The sequence below is a fragment of the Mesitornis unicolor genome, unplaced genomic scaffold (genome assembly GCF_000695765.1).
Source record: "Mesitornis unicolor isolate BGI_N332 unplaced genomic scaffold, ASM69576v1 scaffold50622, whole genome shotgun sequence".
Taxonomy (NCBI): Eukaryota; Metazoa; Chordata; class Aves; order Mesitornithiformes; family Mesitornithidae; genus Mesitornis; species Mesitornis unicolor.
Window position 1 is genome coordinate 844 of NW_010168164.1, and position 23,722 is coordinate 24,565.

The 23,722-nt window shown below is 40.4% G+C and overlaps 1 protein-coding gene across 1 annotated transcript in view; it reads left to right on the forward strand.

The window, feature by feature from the left end:
* Window positions 1-5,791: 5,791 nt before the first annotated feature.
* CCDC88C (coiled-coil domain containing 88C) overlaps window positions 5,792-23,722 on the forward strand; it is a gene marked incomplete at its 5' end in the record, with an annotated part of 82,844 nt that continues 64,913 nt past the window's right edge. Inside the window, one exon of the mRNA XM_010178909.1 lies at window positions 5,792-5,900. Within this exon, the coding sequence (XP_010177211.1) occupies window positions 5,792-5,900 (109 nt within the window). The remainder of the gene's footprint in view (window positions 5,901-23,722) is intronic.

Here is a 23,722-nt window from a genome sequence, read left to right on the forward strand (position 1 = left end):
ATGTTTCTGCCCCACAAAGCTTTCAGAATAGATGAATAAATGTGGTTTTTTTAAATGCTTACTCATAGGTTTTTCAAGTCCTGGTGCCTGAACATGATTTTCGGTGTTTGACTTGAGATTTTTTTTCCTGTTGAAATTGTATTAATGAGGGCCTTTGATAAATCAGAGTTCAATATGCCATGCTGTGATAGTGTTAATTGCCTGAGAGCACGTATGCAGAGAGCAGGGGGTAGCAGAGTGAGAGAGCCGGGTTGCTGATGTTGATAGCTGTCTCCTTGCTTGTGTGTTATTTGCTTTTAGGTTTTTCGGTTAAATATCCTGCTTACCAGAACAAAACAACACAGGCACATGAGCTTGTATCTGAACACGAGGTGTGATGCAGTACATCACAACAGGTTTCTTTCATGGAGATTTTGAAAGCCAAATTCTTGGGGATTTAATTATTAAAAAGAAAGCATTTTTGTCCAGCAGCTAGGCAAATTTTAAGTTTAATCCACGGCCAAAGGACAGGTGGATCTGTGAAGAAATGCAGATGTACCTGTTGAGTGGAGATTGCTGAGGGAAAGTAAGGCTTTAGCTGTTTGAGGTGTGAGTGGGCTGTACGAGTTCAGTCAGCCTCTCGTTTCTGTTGTAATATGCTGGATTTTGCCCAAATGCTGTCTGGCAACTTGGAATGAGTGGCTGGAGAAGATCCCAACTGCTTGATGTTCTGGTATCAATGTTTTTTAGGCCGTGGGTTCCTATCAGCAAGGGAGCTGTGTCACCAGGCTTTTCCTGCCTGCCAGGACCTGCTGGCTGTGTGACAGGAGGTGAAAATAGGGCTGTGTCTTCGCCCCATCCTCTTTGAAAATTAACTGCCACCAAGAATGCTACCCTTCAATAAAATGTGGTTTGCTCAGGCATGCCAAATGCAGCCATGGTGCGAGGGTGGAGTTAGGGAACCCAGCCTGGGCTTGGGCAGATTTTGGCCACCATGTGGTGGGTGGGTAACCAGCTGTTAGTGACTGGTTAGGCTTTGCTGGTGATCCCCAACAAAACAAGACCCTTTTTAAGAGAGTTAGGGATTGCTTAGTTCTCAGTAGTGGTGCCTGGCTGCTTAACCAGCTAAATCTAGTGGGAAGAGGCAGACCAGCAGCATTTGGTTTCCCAACTTATATTTTTGAAACAAGACAAATGCATTTTTTGAGTCATTTTGCTGTAAATGAGTGGTTTCCTTTTCCTGTGCTCTGTCCAAGTGTGTACCCCAACCTGACCATGCATGAAAGACATGATGATTTTTGCAGACTTGCAGTACTGGCTGAATACTTTGCATACAAAAATGTTTGTTAGTCTTCAAAGTGGAACTGCAATGTCCTGAGCTTCTGTGTTTCTGGTGGATTTATGTGTATCAGGTTAATGAGCTTCTCTGTAGACAGACTTGAAATAACTTCTTTTGGGTGGTTGTGTGTCACTTCCTGGTACAAAGCTAGCACGTGGTGACACTGCATAGACTGCCTTCAGGGTTACAGTTGCAGCTGTGGCATAATAGCTACAAGCATAAGCAAATATTTACCCTGTTTAACTTCTTATAGAAAGTTTTATTTAGGAAATGATGTGGGGGTTTATGCATGCAGGCACACAAGCACATAAGTGTTTTCATATTGACTTGTTCTAATTCTTCTAATAGATGTTAGACACTGCTTTTCTGTCACACATTCCTGTTTGCTGAGCGTTTTATTGTGAACACATCTGATAAAAACGCTTGTATTAAGCCCACATAATAAAAATGCACAATAATGTTTTTTCCATTTCAATCGCAGCTGTCATGGTCTGTGGTACTGTCAATCTGTCTTCCTTAATTTAGAGCATGTGACAGGAACAGCCACATTGTGAGTGCCCACTTCTTGCGGTTTGTAGCAAATGTCACGAATACCGGAAGGTTGAAGATATGCATCCATTTCATTAAAAATCTTACTTAAAAGTGCATTTTTGTACCTTTTAGAAACCACTCCAGCCTTCAGTGGCTTCATCCCAGTTAATGTTAGAGGAAGGGGGAGCTGGACTGGTCCAAGAGTGGTGCAGGATGCTGGGCACAGTCAATCCATTCTGGCATCTTATAACACTTGGACTTGCCTTTCAGGCTTCCCCCTTACTCATCAGAATTACTTGACAGAAATTGCTTGAATTGGATTGTAATTTTGAATTTTAAAAATAAGGTTTTTTTTGTTACATTTCTTAATTGGTGGCTTCAGGGGAATTGCATCTTCAAGCATAGGTACTGCTGCTCCCCTGGTGTCTCCTGGCTCTTCCTTTTCTCTGTGCTCCTGTAAGTCATGAGTGTGTACAAAACAGAGAGCTACTTTAAAATGTTTGGGTATGTAGTGAGGTTTGAGGCTTTCCTTCTCTTTATTTGGCTTGGGTGTTTTTTTACTGGTTTACAAAGTACCTTCCTTAGTCACACCTCAGTCACGCCGCCTCAGTCTTATCTAAATACATTTTTTCATCTTGAGGAGTAGGTGGTTTTCAAAAAGAGAAGTGTAGTTTTCATTGTGTTTGTGTGTGAGGGGAAAAAGACGAGACATCGAAGGACTGAATAAGCATCTCATTGATGTTGTAGTCAGGGATTTTTGGGTATGTTCAGAAGTTGTTTGGGTTACCTAGTCAGTGTTGCAACAACAACAACAAAAATTTCAGTATGATCCTTGAAAAGAGTTTCTTTCTGTAAAATTCTTCATAAACAAGCTTCAACAACCAAACAGATGCTATAATGTGCAGAATGTGATACCAACAGCAGTTTAGGGCAGAAACCTTTTTTAAACACAAGTGCTTTATTTTCCTTGAGGACTCTCCTTCCCCTTCTGGCTTTTCCCAGCTGTAGATCAGGCCACTTGGGTTGTAGTGTTTCAAGTACCTTGGTCTCTCTAGGTTTTTAGCCTTTTTCTTTCACTTCTCCTGTTCAGTGAGCATGTGTGACTGTGGGGTTTTTGGCAGCAGGAGGCTCTTGGCTGCCTCTCCCAGCCTCTCAGGCTCTCTCCTTCCATGTCCCTGATCTCCCTCAGGAGCCAGGGGGGTGATGCAGGGAAGGCCTCAACAGCAGGGCAGGAGGTCTAATTCAGAAAATGTTTGAAAAATGCAACAAATGTATTTTTTCAAATAAGCACATGCCTTGAACTCTTGATTCTTGTCAGTGTTCGGCTCCATGCTTATTAGGTCAAAAGATGTTTTGCCAGTTCAACTGGGTAAAACTGAGCTTACGTGTTAAATGGAAAAGAGTAAATCTGTCTTTTTTGGGAACCTCCCAGTGCCTAGATCCCAGAGCTAGGACAGCTGCGGTCAGAACTTGAGCTTATTTGACCTAAGATTAAGAAAAAATATGGTAACAAATAAGAAATGGGGTATTGCTTGTTGAGAAGGAATGGTTTAGTTTTTCCCTGTGGAGACAGTAAGCCCTGTGGTAGTTGGTAGTATAGCCTGTGCTGGCCTTTCACGCCTGGTGCAAAGCGTCCTCCCCTGATGTGAGCTGAGATGCTGGATGGAATTAGTTGCACGACATGTTCAGTAATGCAGACTCACTTTTTGGAGCCACATTCTGTTTTCAGAAAAGCTTTTAACTTGTCTGTGTGGAGGAGGAGGAGGTGACAGGACTGCTGAAGTGACACTGTACTGCGACCTAGCAGGTTAAGAGGACCCTGAGGTCAATGGCATTAAGGGCTCTTGGGGCAACCAATTACCCTTAATGAAGATGATAGGATAAAAGCTCCAGAATTGCTTCTGAGGGCCCGGTCCTTCCAATGCTCATGTTCTTGTAACAGACGATTAGCTCCACTGTGTCAAAAGATGAGCAGGCCTTGTCTTGGAAGGAGGAGTTGCTGTGTTTCATGTGCTCTTGAAAACCTCATCCAAGTCCTGCAGTTACACTGCCTACAGCTGTTGAAGGAATTGCCTCTCATTTGCTGTGGCTGGTGGATGCATTTTGTGGGGTTTTGCTCCATTTTATGCAGTTTTGGGAAGAGTTGTGAAGTATTGCTCTGGTATGCAGTCAGAGCTTTCTCTTCCTGTCTGTAGACCTGGGTCACTGCCAGGCCGTGACATGGCAGCATGCTGCCTACATGAGCTTTTGCGTGGAAACGAGAACTGTACTTTGATCCTTCTGTTTGGCCAGCTTCTCTTTACTGCATGTTTCTTCCCTTTTATCTTCCTGGTTTGTTTTAGTGACTTTGCCTAAATAGTACTGAAGGCAAGGGACTCTTTGAGTTTGAGCCCAGATGCCATTTGTGCTTCTCCAACTTGCTGTGCTGCTGAAGACCTATACTGTCAAACTGTGTATGGGTATGACTTCTGCACTCCTGTATCTGAGCACCAGTAAAATGGAGTACTTCTTACAGATTTCACTATAAAAGCTGCTTGCAGCTGCCTCTCTTTATTCCCTTTTTCCTTTTCATAATTCATTACAGTGCCAATCAGTATACAAAATCCTTTGCTGCTGTAAAGGCTGTGTTAGGGTCTTGCTAGTTTACACCAGTGGCAGTTTTGGTCATTTGTACTTCAGTTTGCTTGAACCCTGGTACATAATTAATGTGTCTGATGTTATGCTAGGCAGTTTTCTTCTGTCTCTGGAATATCTATGTATTCTGTCATATTTATATATGTGGCACTGCTTTCACTGGAGAGGTGCTTTGGGATGGTTGCACATTTAAAAAAAATAGTAAAAAGAATGAAAAAGCTCTCTGACATACTTATGTAAACTTTGGCAGATATGTTTTAAAAATAAATACTGTATTGGTTCCTCTTTTATTTCCTTGTCCTTTCCTTTCCTTGTTCCGAGTTCAGTATTTGGCCCTGGAAGAGCTGTGAATGGCTTAATTAACAGCCAAAGCAGAGCTCTGGGAGGCAGGTGTTTGGATTGTGTAGGAGTTTGCTGATAAGAGCCTTTATTAGAAGGGAAATACAAGACTTTGATCTATGCTATCAGCAGTTAAAGGTTTTCAGGTTCCTTTTTTTGCAGCTTGTTAGGGTGTACACAGATAACTTGAAGGTGCATGTTCATATTAAATTACTTGCAGCTTTTCCCTGTTTTTTTGTTAGAAACAATTGTTTCAGGTACAATTTTTATTTGCTTCCTTTAAAATCAAACAAAAACTTAAGGCTCTTTTCCCTGAAATCTTTCCACTAGCTTTTTTCCTGTCTTGCTTATATCTCTACCCACATTTATATTTTGTTCATATCTTGAAGCCCAGTAGAATTAGAGCCTAGTAGAACTGGGTTTTGTGGCATAGTGCGTATATGAGAGAGATCTAGCTAGATATCTGGGTGTATTTAAAGTTCAGTGCTCCTTTTCCCCTTCACTTCAGTGTATAATGTATCTGGGTTTTGCAGTTTGCACAGTGATCATTGATCAAGCGTTAACACCCTCCTCTTGTCATAGAGCCCCAAAGCCAAGGAAGGCATGGTAGTCTTTCCTAGTCTTCCTTTATTTGAATAAGACAAACCCCTTATTATCAGAGACCGCTTTGATCTAGCATGTACAAACAAAATGTTCTTTTCTTTGTGAAAATATAAATAAGGAGGGAAGCTGCTCTGATTTGCTGTGTGGGTTAACCTAAAGTAGGTTACTTTGTAGCGCACAGGAAGATTTTAAACATAGGTGCAAAGGTAATGAGCTTATTCTATCATGAAGTAATGTAAATGTATTCTGTAAAGTTATGTCAGTGGATTAATGGACAAATTTTTAAGGGCTTTCCTAATTTGAGATTCAAAGTCTCAGCACTGACTGGACAAGTAATACTTCATTTTCTTTTTTGTCTTTTAACAGAGATCCTCGACCAACCAACCAACGCGTCAACAAGCACGTAAATAATGACACCTATCTTCGGGTTCAAAACCTGACCATCTTAGTCAGAAACATTAAGACTTACTATCAGGTGAGATTTCTGCTCTACTTATTGATCTGTGGTGATTGCTGTAATGCTTCAGCTAGTGCAGGGGCTGGTGGCTCAAAAAGAAGCTTGCTACGGGAAATGGAGAGGAAATTGTGTTTGTGTAAAAGTACTTCCAGCCATGCTTTCCCTATTAAATGACTATATGATACAGCTACCTCCTCTATGGCCAGAGGCTGCTTCCCTGCCTCCTCCTTTTTTTAAAGAAATTGTGCTCAAAGGCTGTGATAGCACTTAAAGATGCATGTCGTAAAAAGGCTCTTTTGTGGCAGGGTTGTGGGGTGTGTTTGTGAAGGGGTTTGCTGAAGTTGCAATGATGTTTTGGAGTATAAAGCTTGTTTAAAACCTTTTCTTAAAGAGGCTGCCAGAGGATAAATTGTTATGAAGAAATGTCTTTAATGCTGGAATATAAACCTCAAATTGATATATTATTAATTGGGAAAAATAAATTTGTGCTTGTCTTGAAGGTGGACTTCTTACGCTGTGTACCTGGGCTTTGTGATAAAATGGTTGGTTGTTCTGAACTCCTTCTCCAATGACTGCAGATTCTCACAGATACCACACTTAGGTCACATCCTTGAGCTGACCATCAGTGTTCCTCTGCTGTAATAGTGCTCTGCTAAACCCGGGATGGTGACAGCTGAGCACTTCACAGACTTAGATATGTGTTGGATGCTGCTGGAAAGCCACAGGAGTGAATTCAGTTACTCTATTTAGAGTTTTTGTATATACACTGTTGTGTATTTAGACTCCTTAGTGAGAGGGGTAACTGTTCTACTGTTTCCTTTTACATGTCTTTTGCCAAATTTGAATGCTGTGCAGTATAAACCACTGAGGACTGTTCGAATGTTCCTCTGCATGTGTCTCAATCATATAATGGACACAAACTAAAATGAAGTGTGTTACTCAAGTTTGGGATGATGTAGGTATCATGTATTTCTTGGTTGTTGAGAACTGGTGCAATGTGATTTCATCTCTGAAATCTTTGATTTCTAAGGGGAAATTCCACTTGGTCATAACTAGAGGCTGAAGGGTTGTTTTTTTTTGTTTCTCTGTTACCCACTGAACAGTCTAAACATATATGGAGTCTACAAGGAAAAAGGACCATGTTCAAGGACAGGGATAGGACAAGTCTTTTTTCCTCTCCTCACCCCAACAAGACTTATAGTAAGAGTCTGGTCTTTCAGGTGTTGAAACTCTAAAGCTTTTTATTCATGCAAGTTCTTTGTCTTGGAGCTGATAATCTGACCTCTTTTAAGAGAACTCAAAAAGGGATCAGATTCAGGAAAAAAGTGATTCAGAATCATGTGGTATGTTGCTTGGTGTCTTGTTGACCTAGCTGTTGAGCTGTGTAATCATAATCCAGTAAAGCTAGCAACAACTGAAATAGGTTGACAGGCAGAGTTTTCAATGGGAAGCAGTAGTTGAGGCTTGCTGTAGCTGGCATAACAGTGATGTTCCTGGTGTAGTCCACAAATTAAATACTATGAATTTTGCTGCCTGAAGACTGTATATACTGTATGTAAACAAAACAGTCATGAGAGGTGACCATTCCTTGCATTTCATCCTGAAAATGTGTAATTACAAAAAGTTTAAAATATTATCACAAAAAAAAGTTATTTTAATGTGATATAAGAAACTCATTTGTCTTTGTCACAATCGCATCTGAAACAAATCCAAGATCTTGATGCTGATCTGAGATTCCCTTTCATGTGGTGGTATCAGCCTTCAACTTTCCATACTCTGGGAGGAGTAAAGGCTGTGTATGCTGTGACTGCACTTTGTGTGTGATTGATGCCAAGTATAACATCCCGCCTGGACTAATGGCTCTGATAGATATGTGCAGGATTCCTTGTGTTTTAGGATCTGTTATAATTTAGCTTTTGATAGTTTTTTCAACATGCAACCAAAGAAGTGCTTTGGAATATATTAATTATTGTTAGGTGTCTTCTCTCCTGATTATTACAATTTTTTTCTTAAATAGGTTGAAGTTGTGGGCATTGTTTGAAGTTGTACTAATACATTAGCTTAAGTTAAAATGAGAATAGTGTTTTACTGACTGAAAACATACACTCAAATTTGATTGCAGACTGGAAGTGGGAGGAAAAAGTCCCTGACAAACAATAGGAACATGAATTTGCTGCTTCCTCAAGAGAAACAAAGTTCTGAAAATACAGTTTGGCCTTGATGTTTTACATTCCCTCTCACTTAATGGACCCAGGTCAAGTTTACAGCTGTTGCTGAATTTGGTAGACCAGGTCTCCTAGAACGAGGAAAGTGCCACCTCATGATTTATTGAAGGACATTGGTAGGTAGGAAAGAATACTTGACCCTCTCTGCACTGGACAGGAGAGATCAAGAGTATGATGTGAATTCATGGTACTGTAAACTGTATCTGAGGAAGGTGATGTAAGTGGTTACTAAAATTAGCTCTGATATTCAGAAGCTAGTGACGTTTCAGGTCACACAATTGTCTGGTATATCTGTATCTAATATCGCATTTCTTGTATATCTGTATGGCTAATCTTTTTGTTAGAGCAAGATTTTCATTAATACAGAAAATACTACTTGAGAAAATAAGGACGTGTCTAGTCCAGAAGTGTGAATCCAGGTATTTTGCGTACTGGTGGGGCTTTCCTGATCTTAGGCTGAAGGCCTGTTCTGGGAGTGACCACGAACCAGGTTACTGGTGGAATTTGGCTTTGATGATTTGAGCCATAAAGATCAGTTCCTATCTGTGCTTCAGCAGGCTTAACTTGGAAGAGGTAAATGCAATGAAGAAACCTTTTTCCAGTTCAAATAACTTCTCATTTTAGAAGCTTGCTAACTGAATGTGTTCATGAACAACTTTCCGAAGAGTTGCCTTCTCACAACTTTAAGCTGCATAAAACTGGATCACTGATGACTACTTGGAAAAATACTGTGTCGAGGCTCTTAAAATGGGGGACAGGGTTGGTTGCTGCAGGTTTTGGGTTTGTTTGTGTTTTTGTTTTTTTTTTTAATTGGGTATGTAATATTTTTTACTGATGGTAGCGGGCAACAGTTCTGCATTTCCTGCTCTCTGAGCAGTTGCACCTTTGCAGGTCTTTTACTGGCTTGAGAGGCCCCTCTTTTGAAACCAGGCAAATGACTCATTTTGCTGTGGGATTTCATGGGTATTCAAGAGAATCAGTCATTAATTGCATTTAATAACTGTTACTGTGCTTGTTCACTGGAGAAACATCTGGTCATAAAATTCCTGGAGTTGGCGCCATCTCTTGGAAAAGAGCTGAGCAGGGCAGAATGCGTTCATTGCTCACAGTGTGAGTTTTATGTCTCTTCTTGCTCTCAATTCAGACACTTGGCTGTCTTTAAACTGGAATTCAGAATGGTTTTGTAGGGAATAGTTTAGTACAGAGAATTGTGGGTTATTCTGTTTAGCTGCAGTGAGGATGTAGATTAAAGAGGTCAATAGAAAACTGAGTGTCTTGGAGCTGGTGAATTTCTCACTGATGAAGGTGTTGTGCATCCTGGTCAAAGAACGAAGTGGTTACCACACACTACAGCAAACCAGTGTATATGGGACAGAGTGACCTCCAGCTGTCATCTGCTGCCCTGTGTTGGTAACACAGCTGGGAATGGTGGTCCTTATGCTGACACTGGCCAGCCCAGCAACACACAAGAAATTCTTATTTCTTGTGCTTCTTTTCCAAATGTTGATTCATCCCAGCTGTGGCAACTGTCTTCATGGCGGTGGGGTACTGTCCCTGCTTCTAGCAGAGTTTGTTGTCAATGTTTAAAGAAACAGAACCTGCCCAACAAGATGACTGAAAAAACTCCTAAAGCTGCAACAACCTGTGCAAAAGCTGTTATTGTTGCTGTGATGAGCTGCAACAGTTAAGCTAGAAAATCTGTCAGGTGTTGGCCTATCCCTTTGCTGTGCTGTAGAGAATATTTAAATCCTGCAGTTGCTGGTATTTAGAGTCTCCAGGTAAGAGCAGCTGCCCTGATATGTGCAATATTTGGAGAACATGCTCATACCTACAGGGGAAGCTTTGCTGTGCTGCTTCTGCTCATGTGTCAGTGCTTAGGTTGAGGGGTTTTTTAAGGAACTAAAAATTGCTTTGATACCAGTTCATAAAAAACTAAATTTATGAAGAGATCTGTTTTCATGTCAGCTAGTTTCCTAACCTTCAAAAATGCCAGTAGTCACTCTGACAGTATATACTGCACTCTCAAGCCAAAATTCCTACCATTTATATGAAAAACTTGGGGTTGTTGGAGAGGAGAAGAAAAGAAGAACATGAGCATCCTTTGGCTAGTCTCTGCATGGGTGTTATGGCCACATCTGGAGTATGTGGATGAGAAATGCTGTTGGCAGAAATGCTGCAGTGTGGTTATAGCTGTATTTTTTGTTGCCTGGATTTCCTGCACTTGTGGCCACTAAATACCTAGCAGATTGCTTCATGTTTCCAAAACTCCTGCTTCTGTATTTGAAGCATTGATTCAGGTTTAGAGCTCTTGACTGAACTGTAAAGAGGAATTCAAACTTGGAGCTCCAGATTTGGGCACAAGTCATGAACTGGCAACTGTGCGCAAACTATAAATAAAATTCTACCTATAACAATGTCCTCTTCTGGGAGCTGAAATCTTTCCCTCCTAGGCAGGCTAATTCTGGTGGGCTGGTAATCCAGTCCTTGGCAAAGTAAACACCAAAATGCGAGAAATGCACATAAATGTGCACACCTTGAAGTCAAAAAGCATTCCTCTGCTCCAAAGGAGAGTTTGTACCCACAGTGACATACTGAATTAGATGATTAAACTAAACTTCTGGTTTTTTGCTAGCCTTTTCTGTTTGGTGTGTTACACTACAATACACCTGGGTGACTGCTTTCCTTTGATTCCTTTTCCCTAGAAGTCTTACTTTAGCAACTTGTCTCAAGGGAGACCTTGCCTCTTCTTGAGTCTTAAATTCTGTTAAAATTCTCTTAAAAACTGTTAACAGAGAATGTCAGTTTTCTCCAGCAAGATACCGGTATCTTCAACAGATAAGCTCTTTCTAATTCCAGTACTTTGCTGATCTGATGCACTTCTTAGAATATGTTCTCTCTACTGTTTTCTGTATAGTTGAGCAGGCTGTATGCATACAGTCTCCTACATTTTCTGCAGTGGTAATTGTGGTGTTGCACCTACCAAAAGTAGTGTACAGGTTCTCATGGCCTTATGTTGCAGCTGCATGTATAAACAGCAGTGAGCAGCTGCTGAAGCTCTGTGTACCTTAGTCTTTTTTTCTTAAGTGTACAATTAATAAGTTACTATGACAAATAATTTAGTACTTGTGAACTATTGCATCGATGCTCCATGTTTCAGCAAGGACTGTATTAAGGTCTATTTATTTCCACTCCTCCATTTGACTTCTCTAGTTAGTTTAAACTTGCTACAGGCACATACTGTCTACACGTATTTATGTAGTACTTGGCTTAATGAGGCCTTCTCGGTTCTGCAGTGACAAAAATGCTTTGCGTTAGTTTTTCTGTTCTGCAGTACCATGATCATAGGATGTGAAGGGTGCTTGTAAGGCCAGTGTTGTGAAGTACAGGGCAAGGGAATGACTGACCTCAGCACAGACACTTTAGTCCTTCACCTGAAAATAGTGATACTGCTCTGCTGCAAGGGGAACAAACCTAAGAACGACAACAGACATCACAGTCTCTTTGTATAGGTCCTATTATAAAGCATTTTGGTGAGAAAGAGGTGGAGACAGGTGACTCATCGCCACCACCAGACTGCCTGATGCTTTTTTGGTGAGAATTGTCTTGCTGTTTCCAGAAGAACTGGACAGAACAAACATTTCTGTACCGAAGTTGAAATACATTTCTGCAGAGGATAGTTTGAAAAGTGTTCCCATGTTGGTGAGAGCTGTACTATTTCAGGTGGTTAGTAGCTTGCTATTGGGACACCTGAATGAGATACTGGCTGTGATTCTAGGATGCATTTCAGCTGATATATTGAAATATCTGGAAATTTAGTGGAGGACTGAGCTTAAAGAGACATATTCCCCCACCCCCGAGGCTCCCTATCCATTTTAATACAGAATTAAATACTGACCTCAAACAGATGGAAGAGAATAGGTTGACTTTTAAACTACTTTATAGCCTGTGATTTCCTGGAGCTAGAATATGGGAAGGGTCAGAATAGGCTGGCATGTGTCTGCGTAGTCCTGCCTTTGTTTTGCTTAATAAGCTGGAGGGGTGCGAATTGGCTGTGCAGACAAATGAAGAAAGTGAGCCAAGAAGAGAGAGCCTCAGTGTCCTATAATATGGTGGCAAATGGAAGTGACCTGTAAAATTTTTCCAGTATGGGATAGCGGTTTGGTTCCCACACAGCAGTATTTGCTTAACCTCCGACTTGTTAATTGAAAGCGATTCTTGGGATGTCTGGATTGCAGAATGTATCCACGGTGTCCTCTATATGGCTTAAAAAGGGGTGGTGTGAGAGTGTGTGCCTTTTCTTAATGACAACCAAAGCCTGGTATTAATCTAGACTATTGCTGTGATTACCAATGCTAAAGCCACCAAGTATTTTGGTCCTTTAGTAAGTATGTATTTTTGGATATTAGGTTTAAGACCTAAGTCACTGTTCAGTCGGTCTCACCAGCCAGCTGCAGCCTTGCTCTTGCACAACTTTTGGTTAAGGTTTGATGTCAAGGCTCGTTCCTGTCACTTCCAGTGACATCTGTGACCCCGTGGTGTGAGCAAAGGTGTCTCTTTGTGCCTCTACCTCAGCTGGCCCAGGCTCTCCACTCCAACAGCGTTGTAATTGGCTTTTGTTACAAAGCTCTGTAACGAGCTCTCACCTTTTTGTACACTGCTTTTTTTTTAATTACTTAATAGACCTGTAAGCAATTCTTCCATCTTCTGTTTTCATCTGAGGTGGATAGTCGAGATGTCTTTTAAAGCAGTGCTTATTCGTCATTTTGAAGGAGTGATGATCAGTTTCAGAAATATGTGGGACATCTTGGATAGAGCATTGTATCCAAATGCGGAATTGTATTTACTTCTGAAAACAAAGTGTGGTTTGCACTGTAAAGCTCTGCTCGACCTTATGATAACTTACAGTACTTTTGGCAAAGGTGAATGCTCTTGGGCCAAGAAAGGGGTGTGGAGGTTGTGGAGTCACTGACCCTTGTTGAGAAAGATGAGATTTACTCTTCCAAGTGGGTCTCTGGGCCTGAGGGAATTTTAAATGTGCTCATTTCTTTGCTGGGAACAAACCACAGGAAAAGGGTGTATTTCTTACTGTTGATGTGTCTGCACTGTACTTCCAAGTAAGCAGAATTACATTTTTTTAAATGGCTGTTTAGAAGGGCTTTTTGAATATAATCTGTGTGTGAGCTGATGCCTCTCCTGCTTCCCATTATGATTAAGGGTCAGAGCTGAAGGGGAGTTAAGTGTTTAAATTCTGGGTCCTCATATGGCCAGTGAAAGAGCCTAAATAAAAATCAGCTCAGCAGACTGAAATGGCCCCTGTGGAGCTGTCACTGTCTGCTCTCTTTCATAATTAGCATTATTAAAAGTCTCTAGATATTTGTTTAATTTGTTTGTTAGACTTAGAATGACATCCTTAATGCCCATTAGGTGATCAAGATAGCAGTAATAGACATCTGCTCCTTTGGGGTGTGGTAGGAAAGACTTGTGGCCTTTGCACAAAGGAAAAATATTGTATTAATTCCATTTAAATATCTTCCTGTCCTGTGAAAATCATTATTTAGTGGATTATTAATATTTTTAAAACTTTACAGTAGGTTGTGTTCTTCCTCTAGAAAAAGTCACCTTTATGTTAAAGAACTGATTTAAAAAAAGCTGAATTAAAATATCTAAGCTGTTTGCTCTAAGTTTGAGAAGCAAAAGATGAAATACAAATTCCCTGTGCCACTTCAAAGAGTTGTTGATGGTTGTTTTCTATAATAATATTATTATTACTATTATTAATGGTGTTCCTGTCTGTAATATATCCACTGGAAAAGGAGTGTGGCATCGAATTTGTATTGCAAAAAGACCTGTTTGGTGTGCAGTGTGTGCCTAGAAGAAGGGAAGGTAGTACTGAGGTTGGTGCCTGGTTTATTTTGGAGCAGCTGTGTTACAGTAAAGCTGAGTGGCTGGAGCCTCATGGGAGCCATTTACCAGCATCTACTGCTAGAAACTGGAAGGAGGTGAATTTCTTTAAGTTTTGATATTAAATGCAGAATTACTTTGTCGGTTAAAAGGCTGATTTGTCAGGATGCTGATTCCAAACAAACAGAATCAGTCCTGAGAAGTCGCTACCATAAAAAAAAAGTTTCACCTTTTTTTTTAAATTTTATTTTTTTAATTGGAGGCTTTGTCTTTGTTTTCAAAGTTTGTGGCAAATGCTTATCGGAACAGCACGTGGATGCATCTTTACAGTTTTACACGCAGAAGGGATGAGAAAAGCTGCCATTACTGGAAGCCTTGCTCACACTTCAGTGCACTGGCACTTCAGCTGGCTCCCAGCTTCCAGTCATGCAGAAGGAACTAAACCAGAGTGCTCCGCTTTAATTCTCAAACTTGGTCGAGCTCTCCCGTGTTTCTTCCAGTATGCATTTCCTTTGTAGCCTCAGCCAAAATCTTGATTGGAAAGGTGATTTTGTGCTCCCTGTTTCACTTAGCCCTTTCTCTTTATAAATTGCTGGGTCTAAATTCCATGCAATTGAGGGTTTCAGACTTTTCAGTCACTTGTTATTGCTTGAAAACTTGTCTGTATAAGATGCAGAGTTTGGCTTCTTGTTTCTTAAAGCATCTCAGTTAACTTGCAATTGCACTGTCTTTGCATGGCATAGGACCTGATTTTAAGTGAATTTTAAGTCACTTCTCGAACTGACTGAGCATCTTACATGTCAGTCTTTAAGCAGTTTTGCTTTGATACCCTTGAATATTGTGAAACCAGAGCAGTCTGCCAGATCATGGTTTGTATTGGCTCTTCTCCTTGACAGCATATTGCGGCCTTTACCAGTGCCAAGGTGTTTATCAGTGCTTAGAGATTTTGCAGTGTTTGTGGCAAGTGTTTGAATCTCTGCAGAGGGACACATCCTGACTCACTTTCCCAGTCTTGAACTTAGCAGGACACCAAGTTTTGGAGGCTTTGAGTACTCTGCCCAGCCTAATGTAGGAGATCCACTCAGATGAGTCAAGTTGATGTGACAGAGTTAAAAGCAGTTCTTTTTGTAACAAGCTGAGCTGCTCTGCTCTTCCTGCATGCAGACTTTGCAGTCCAGCCTGTACTCTCACCTGTTTATAAAGGACAGATAATTTGAAGTTTCTTTTCAGTTTGCTTATGACTAAGTAGAAATACATTTGTAACCAGTGACTTAACGTCTTGAGACTCTAAGGGGAAAATATGAAGTATTAAAAATGTATATAACAAATGAAACCACACAAACCAGACCACGTTCTGATACTCATGCAAGTCTCTCCCCTCACACTGCACTAATCTTAGTTCCTCAAAGTCTTTTTCAAGTCAAGAAAGTTAATACTGAAGAGTAATTTTTTAGTTGTCTAAACACTGCAGAATGATGGTTAAAACACAAACAGGTTCCTGGTTTGCTCTGATTTCTGTAACAGGTTCAATTCCCAAGTTAAAACTTCAGTATACCCTGGAGTCTTGGTGCTTCCACCAGCCATGTTTAATAGGTGGAGGTGACAAGCAGATGCATTCAGCACACTTGCTTTAAATAAGCATTTTATATGGCAGTTTTTAATGTACCTCTACAGCACCATGTGTGTGATACGTTTGCATAGGTAAATCTGATACGATAAGCAGCTGTCTGATCAATGTGCCTAAGGTGGTTATCTAGGGTTAGCCCTAGATCTCAGTCACTATAGGTTTGGGGTTTTTTCTAGTCTACAATGTTGCACTTGTGTGTTTTGTGTTTGTGTAACTGGTAGAGCCGTGCTGTTGAAAGATACATCTGCACAAGCAGAGAAGAGGCTGGGAGATACTCAGTCTTCGGGCTTTTCTTTCCAAAACAAAGCTGTATTAAAAAAAAAAAAACAAACAAAAACCCCCAAGCCCTCTGTATCAAAAATTGACAGAAAAGACTTTTTTTGAACTGTATGTTTCATTTGTGGGCTTTTTGTTGGTGGGTTTTTGTTTCATTTTCTTTGAGGAGTAAATTCACAAATAGGCTGTCACCTTACAGTTGCTTCCCTGTTCATCTGTGTCTGCTGATGCCAGTGATGAGGAGTCACTGACTACCCCAGTGTTCTTTTGCTGGGGTACACACAAACATTGTTTTTAATTTGCTGGGATGATAAGGAATGGTTCCTGCAAATTATGGTACAAACAAATTGGAAAAGGGACAAGTGTACAGTTCTGGAGATACCTGGAACTCCTTTCTCGCCATGGAGCTTTGTTGGTCTGATAGTTATAGTGAAGTGCACTTGAGTGTAGAGGAGAGCTGAAACTGCAAAAAAGTACTGATAAATATTTTGTACTGGTCAGTTCAGATGTGAGATGCTTCCAAGGTGTTTAATGCAACAGTTGTTTAATATTTCAATTATCAGTTTTATTCTGCAGTAACAAAATATGTGTGAATAAATAGTATGGATTTTTAACTCTTTTTCATTCACTGAGATAATTTGGTTTTAACTGTTGTCTTACTCCACTTTCAAATACGACCATGATTTATTTTTATTTTTAAATCCTCCTTCCTACCTTCCCAGCCACTGGGTGAAATGTTTTGCTTGGGGCACTTGTAAGAAAAACAGCAGAAAAGACCTACTTTTACAAAACAAGAAAATGAGTGATATCAAAGCACATCTGTGTGTCTTATATGCAGGTTAACAATATGAAATAAGTTAAATGGAACAGTTGTCAGAGGAAAAGACTGTGAATGCCCTGACTCCAGAATTGCTGCACTCTAGGTGTTGATAGATTTACTTGGGAGAAGGGGAAAAATCTGAGATAAGAACTTGTTTGCTGGGTTCGTGGCAGTTATTGCATCAACTTTGAAATTTCTGCATCATTGCCAGGTAGATTTGTTGATACTGACAGTGACTATGACTTACCTGCAGCACGAGCCCATATGAACTGAAACACACAGATTCCCAAACCTTGCAGCACAAGCCTTCTGTCAGATGGATGCCAGAGGTGTTCAGAAGTAGCATTGATGTGGTGCTAAGGGACATGGTTTAGCTCCAGATTTGGTTGAGTTAGTTTCTGGTTGGACTTGATCTTAAAAGTCTTTTTCGAGCAAACTATGATTCTGTCTATTCTGGCATCTTGCTGTTTTGTAATAAAGAAGGAAGCTGCCATTGAATAGCCTTTCCTCTTGCATTTAATGGCTTGAATTTCTACAGTTAATAGGGCCATCCCCAGTGACAGAAGCTGTTTCTTTGCCCCAGGTGTGGCAGCTGGGAGCTGCAGTCATCATCAGCTGCTTCAAAAAGGCAGCTCCTCCCTACATAAACTCTGAGGCTTATTATGCTGGTGTATCTTAATACGTACCATTGGTATCTAGCTGGCTAGCATAAAACATGTAATTTAATTACTCTGTGTGTGCAAAGAAGCGTTCAAATGCCACGCTGGAATTACAGTGCAGTGCTTTTTGCTGGGTGCTCTGGAAAGTCTATCTCCTGTCCATCTTAAATTAGGAAAAGATGTGAAAGATTTTCGAACTCTGATGCCAATCTCAAGGCCTTGGGGAAGTTGTGTGTTCATGACAAGGCACAATTTGGCTCTTAATATTAACTGCTATACACTCACTCCTACTTTTGTGAGGACAGGGAGAGAGGGAAAGGTTTTTTATATCCGTTTGAGCACCGTCACTTTAACTGTGGTCTGCTCCATGTGATATGGACCCTTTTGAGTTCCATATCTTTGGCATGCTGCTGCTGTATTAAAGAGATAGTGAATGGAGTGAACTGGTTTCTTGACACTTGGGAAGCCACCAAAGTTTGTGCTTACTAGAACAACCAGGCTGTTTGTTTTAGTATACCATCTAAACAATTATTAAACTGAGAAAAATAACATTTAAAAAAATTACTGTCCTTCGAAGGAACCAACTAGGAGAGGGTAGAGTTTAACTACTACCTCTCACCTTTTTTAATGACAAGTCATTAATTTTCCTTTGATATTCAGAGCAAGTCTGTTCCAGTTCCCAAGACATATGCTGTATGCCCTCAAGGGGGAAAGCAGTTACGAATTACAAGGAGTATTATGCTTCATAGAAATAAGCAACCTGCTGAAGTAATAACCTGCTGTGTGCTCCTAAGCCTATCTGTATGAATCAGAGCTGTAATGTGGTGATTGATATATGAGGAGTATGTCATCTTTGAGATTAACGAGACAGCTGCTCTTGAGAGAGGAGGAATACATTCATTTTCATATTCTGTAACACTGACCTTCATGCAAGAAGATTCAGACTTGAGTAACTGCTTAAACTGTTGCTGCAGTCCTTGGGATAATGTGGCTCTTCTGCTTTGATGGAGCAGGGTACAGGTTTAGCTGATCATACTTTATTATGCTGTAGCTGTAATAGCACAAAGTCTCATTTCCTGACTGTATTAACTGACTGAGATTTCTTTCTGAGACTTCTTTCATTGCAGAAATGGCCCATTTAAACCAGTCTCGTTTTCTAAATGTCTTAGATGACTATTCTCTTACAATTTCTCTAGGTTTTTCTCAGTTGGTTAAGTAACCCTGGTGAAATGATTCTTACAGAGATTTAATACCCTGTGGTATAGGAGTACCTCCTGCTATGGTAGTGTCTCATTCTTGGCCACTGGATTTCATGCAGATTGGTTTGGAAAGGGCTTGGGAACAAAGTCATTCACTTTGAAGAACTGCTGTGGATCTGCGTTTTGTGCCTGTCTGGACCCAGGAATTCAAACACTGTCTCCTGCATTAACCATTGAACTGGCCTCTTCCTTGGTTAATTGTATACAGGCGAAGAACAGCACATTGAAAACACACATCAAAGTATATGTTTTAACATTTAATTACAAATTTACCTAGTGAAAAAAGGTAGTGTTAATTAAAGAATTTGTGAGTATTAGGAGTTTGGAATTTAAAGTTCATGGTGTTTGGCTGCTAAATCTAAAAAAAAATAAATTCATGAGAGGTCCGAAGAGAAAGTAAACAGCTTACACATCTAGTTCTATGTAACTGAGATGTTTTTAATCCATGATGAGGAGTGGTGTGTTGTAGAGCAGTGGAAGCCACTTTGTATTGTGTGCATTCATAAAGAGGCACTCATTAAAAATGCATTCTTAGTCACCACCTGTTATTTGTTTAATATGATGGGTGTTGTATTATTTTTGTCATCCTTCTTTTCCAAAGTGCATTATTCATCACTTTGAACCATATGTGCAGAAATATATTCTGAACATCTGATTTCTGTACTGGCCATCCCCTGAGGAAAGACTCTGATGTCCATGTTTATGACCGACCAGTGAAGCCTTTCATGTCATCTTTTCGTGGAGATTTCCTACCTTCTGCATACCAGGGATACAATTAGGAGATTCACAGCTGTGATGCTATAAGGAGACAACAAGGAGGCTGCAATAAATAAAAGCAACTATTTTGCGAACAGGGGAGAGCTTTCTGCAGGTCCTGTGTCCCACACAAACCCTGCATTGTGACACTCGGGGTCCCGCTGTTAGAATTTCACAGAAACTTATAAAAGTTTCATTTCTCTGGCCTCATAAAAATCAGGATGAAAAAAATGCCTATTGAGTTGCTTTCATTCCTTTTCCAAATCTTCTCCAGTGTACAAGTGTAACTGGGAATAAAAAGCCCAATCAAATGTGCCACAGTGCTGCTTTTCAGTACTCTGGCTTTTTTTGGCTGTGCTTATCTCCTCTGCTTTGGAGATACGATGTTTGCATTGTGCTGTCTCACATTCTCTTTCCAGTAACATTCACAGGAGTTGTACACACTGAGCGGGATATGTGCATAGTGTACTAAAATATATTTTCTCTTTAATGGGGGGCAAGGGAAAGAATAGATGGCAAAGTGTCCTTTTCCTTTAGTGTGGTGTGAAATCTTTTATTTAACACAACCAGTGGATAGGTTTCATTCTTGTTCTCCTGCCCTATGGACGTACCAAAAACCTGCCACACAACCTGGTGTAATCAGCAGTCTGCTCACAGGAGGCCCCAAGTTTGAAGCAGTGGGAGCTTTGTAGCTTGGAGCTGAATGGTGTTGGCAGAGCTGTTTGAAGAAGTTTGCTTAGTTCCTGCCCACGTTGTGCCGAGCCAATTTCAAAAAGGCTCTTCCCTCTACCTTGTGAGAATTACTTCCAGTCAAAATTCACAAGGAATCACCTATCTACTCATCTGAAATTCACCAAATGCTCTTTTAATTTTTGGTTTCGGTTGTGCCTGTTGCTGTATTGCTGCTCAGAAAGTGACATCAGTGACTGCAAATTAGCTTGGGGGGAAATTCTGGTTATTTTACTACTGTGTGTTAATGCTCAGTAGTAAGTTTTGGAGACTTAGCAGATGTTCTGTATATTTACACTGTCAATAGAAATTGCTTAACTTGGAGATTCAAACTTAAATGACTGATTTTAGCACCCTGTATTTACTGTGTGTCTTAATGTTGTGGAAGTACAAGCATTAGCTTATGCTGAGATTTAGAGGAATGGTGAATTCAGGTGCCAGAGCATCTAGACTTGCATTCAGTATTATAACAGCTGGATTTTCTCTGATGATTTCCTTCACATAGTGAGCATCTGTTTCTCCCTTTAAAATTAGTGAGAGCTGAATGTTTTCTCAGCACTGAGAAAGAAGTAAAGTTGGTTAGTTCAAATACCCAGATTCAAAATGCAAAGTCTTACTGTAGGTTTGAAGAGCACAAATTGTTTTACTGCCACATTTCTTTTGGTGGGTGTCTGAGCTGATTCCCATAGAGCTCCGGTTTCTGCTCAGCCGTTCGTCACTCAACCAGTTCATGATGCTCTCAGCAAAAAACAGGTTTGTCAAAGTAACTCAATGCCTCCACCAAAGTATGTTTGAGCAATGATGCAGAGCCATTTTAATAAGTTATGTGGAAAGCTGTGTGCAAACCAGAAGAGTCCTAACTTCAGCACTTAACATCATCGACATTTTGGAGTTTGCCGTGGACCCAGCATTGCTCCTCTCCGCGTTGCACAGCTGGGGATCAAGGCTCAGATCTGCTGCTCAGTAGTTGCAAGGACCATATAAACTTCTGTATAACTTGTATCTTTTGAAATTCTGATGATCTTTATTTTTACAGAGCAACACAGCCCAAATGTGCCAGAGCAGAGGTTGTGTTGCTGCTCTCTGCAGCCTGAGGCTTGAATAGCTTTTGCCTGGAGCAGTCTTTTTGGAGATTTACCCTCCCCTCCTCTGCTTTTTAGCTAGGGGAGAGGCCAGCCCATCACGGCTGCACTGCTGTTGTTTTGTGATCTGGTTGACAAGGAGCACAAGTCACTCAATATGTTGTATTAAGTTTCCCTCAATTATGTTGCTTAAATAGTAAACCTGAGCTCTGCTGATGTGCATAAGGGATAGGATCCACATGTGAGGCAGCTTGGGAATTGCTTAGAACCATATATGCCTGCCACCTTCATGCACCATTAACGGACACTGAAGATTAAGAAATATAATTGAAAAACTACACTGGTGATACAAAAGGCTTTTGGTAGTGTGCGTAGTTCTGCTTTTTCAGCTTATAGCAAGAGGAGTTCCATGTGTTTGGAGGCTCTTGCTGGTTTTTAAACTTCTGTGACTGGTTTTGAAACTTTTAAGCTTTTCCTCGGTAAATATAAGATCTTAAAAGCCACTTTTTCTTTCAGTTATAGGTGAAGCTTTTGTATAAGCACATGATAGATGACATCCATTTTCAGGAAAATACTAAACGTTACAGCTTAGGAAGAAATCGTATTTTGTTGGCATAGAAAATCCAGTGGTCAGAAGCCTTAAAACTGGTGTAGCAGGAGTATTAGAAGTTAATCTTTCCTGAATGTTAATAATAACATAGTGACACAGTTTACCTCTGTTTCTGTGACAGATGGCATAAAGAAAGGCTCTTCTAGGATGCAACTGCATCCTTCACATTTTTTCTTATCTTAGCATGGTTATTCCCAGGGTGTTGTATGCACTAAGTGGGCTGTGACTACTGGTGAGTACCAATGAAGAAATGTATAAAATGGGGAGAGAAAGTCATCTTTAAAAATGCACATCAAATATTTAGGTGTCTTTTCTACATCAGAAGCTCACCATTGCTGCTTAACTCTGCCTAAGCTGTCTGCTAGGGCTGCCTCTTAAATTGAGGTCTGCAGGGTGAGTCTGGTGGGGGAGCAAGAAGGGCAAAGCTCTGCTGAGTTAATGAATGTTAACAGTTATGAGTTATCTGCAAGATTCACAGTAGATTACACAGATTGTATTAAGCAGCATTAATCAGTCCTTTCAGATACTTAAAGGAACACTGTTGCTGGGGTCCATGCGAGGAACGGACTACAGCACACCAATATGATGCTCTGATAGCCAATTTATTACATACAAAGCATGATTCTTATACATTTCCAGCATTCTATGCACGCGTCTATCTGACTCCTAATTGGCTGCATACATCTTGCACGCACTGTCCACACCGGCTAAGCTAATATATGATTGGTTAAAACTTCTCCGTGTCCAGCCCATTTTGCTGTGTTCAGTGCTTTCTTTATCTTCTTTACTTCATGGCCAGGTTTCTTTTCCCAAGTGCTAAATGTTGCTTTCCATATCACAATTGCATGCCTCCCGTCACGTACCCTCACCCAGATTTTTACTATCCTCTTTGTTCTTTGTCCTACTTTGGCCAACTGAGGCAGTTACAGTGTTTCTATGGCCCAGGCCTCTACAACTGTTAAGGACTGGCAAGACTGAAAATTCTTCTTGAGAGAGTGTTTGCATGTGCATCTGGGTGTATGTGTGTGAATGCATAGCCTGGATTACCATTGATAAGTAAATTTTGTTTAGCAACTACCACACAGAGACACTGGCTGTTTCCTGTTGTGTATCGGTGACATTGTGGCAGTTGTTGGAAGTGACTTTTTCCTTTCTTTTATATATTTATTTTCCATAACTTTTTCTTCTTGAACATGAAATACTTCCCTTGCTGTGCAGTTGCAATGGGAAGGAGATCTTTGTTAGCCTGTGATATTAACTGCTGCTTGAATTGTGGACTCATTGTGGGTTGGTGGGTTTTCACTGTTAATTTGTATTTGTTTTCTCTCTTGCACATGTGTTAAATAGAATGTGGAAGGTGGCCAGGTTTTGTAAGTGTGTAGAGGATGAACTGTCATAAGGGAGGATTTAATGATTGGAGGTTTAAAAGCTCAGTGCACCATAGCACCTTTTGTTGTGGTTTTCCATACTTGTTCAAAACGTTTGGGTTTTCACTTTTACTTTTTTAAGGAAGTGTTGAGCAACTATTCTTTGTGTCATTTCTCAGATTCAGAATAATTTGAATAACTGAATTTTCTTGACCCTGAAAGACTAACCTTAAATTTTACCAAGTACACAAAGTGTCAGACTTTATCACTTTTGCAGATTTTTCAGTGTTGTGTGTAAGAAGCCATCTTATTGCTGTGTGTGTGGTGAACATGGGACAGTTTTATGTATAGCAAATCTAATGGTGTGTCCAGAAGGATTTTGCTTGTCCCAAGTTTCAGCAGGTATAGCAATTCCAGAGTGATAGAGGGGAGAAATAGCAGAAACGTGTGTGTGTGTATATATATATTTTTATATATATATCCATTTCTTCTAGAGCATAGTATCTCTGTTACTTTGTGATGCTCAGAA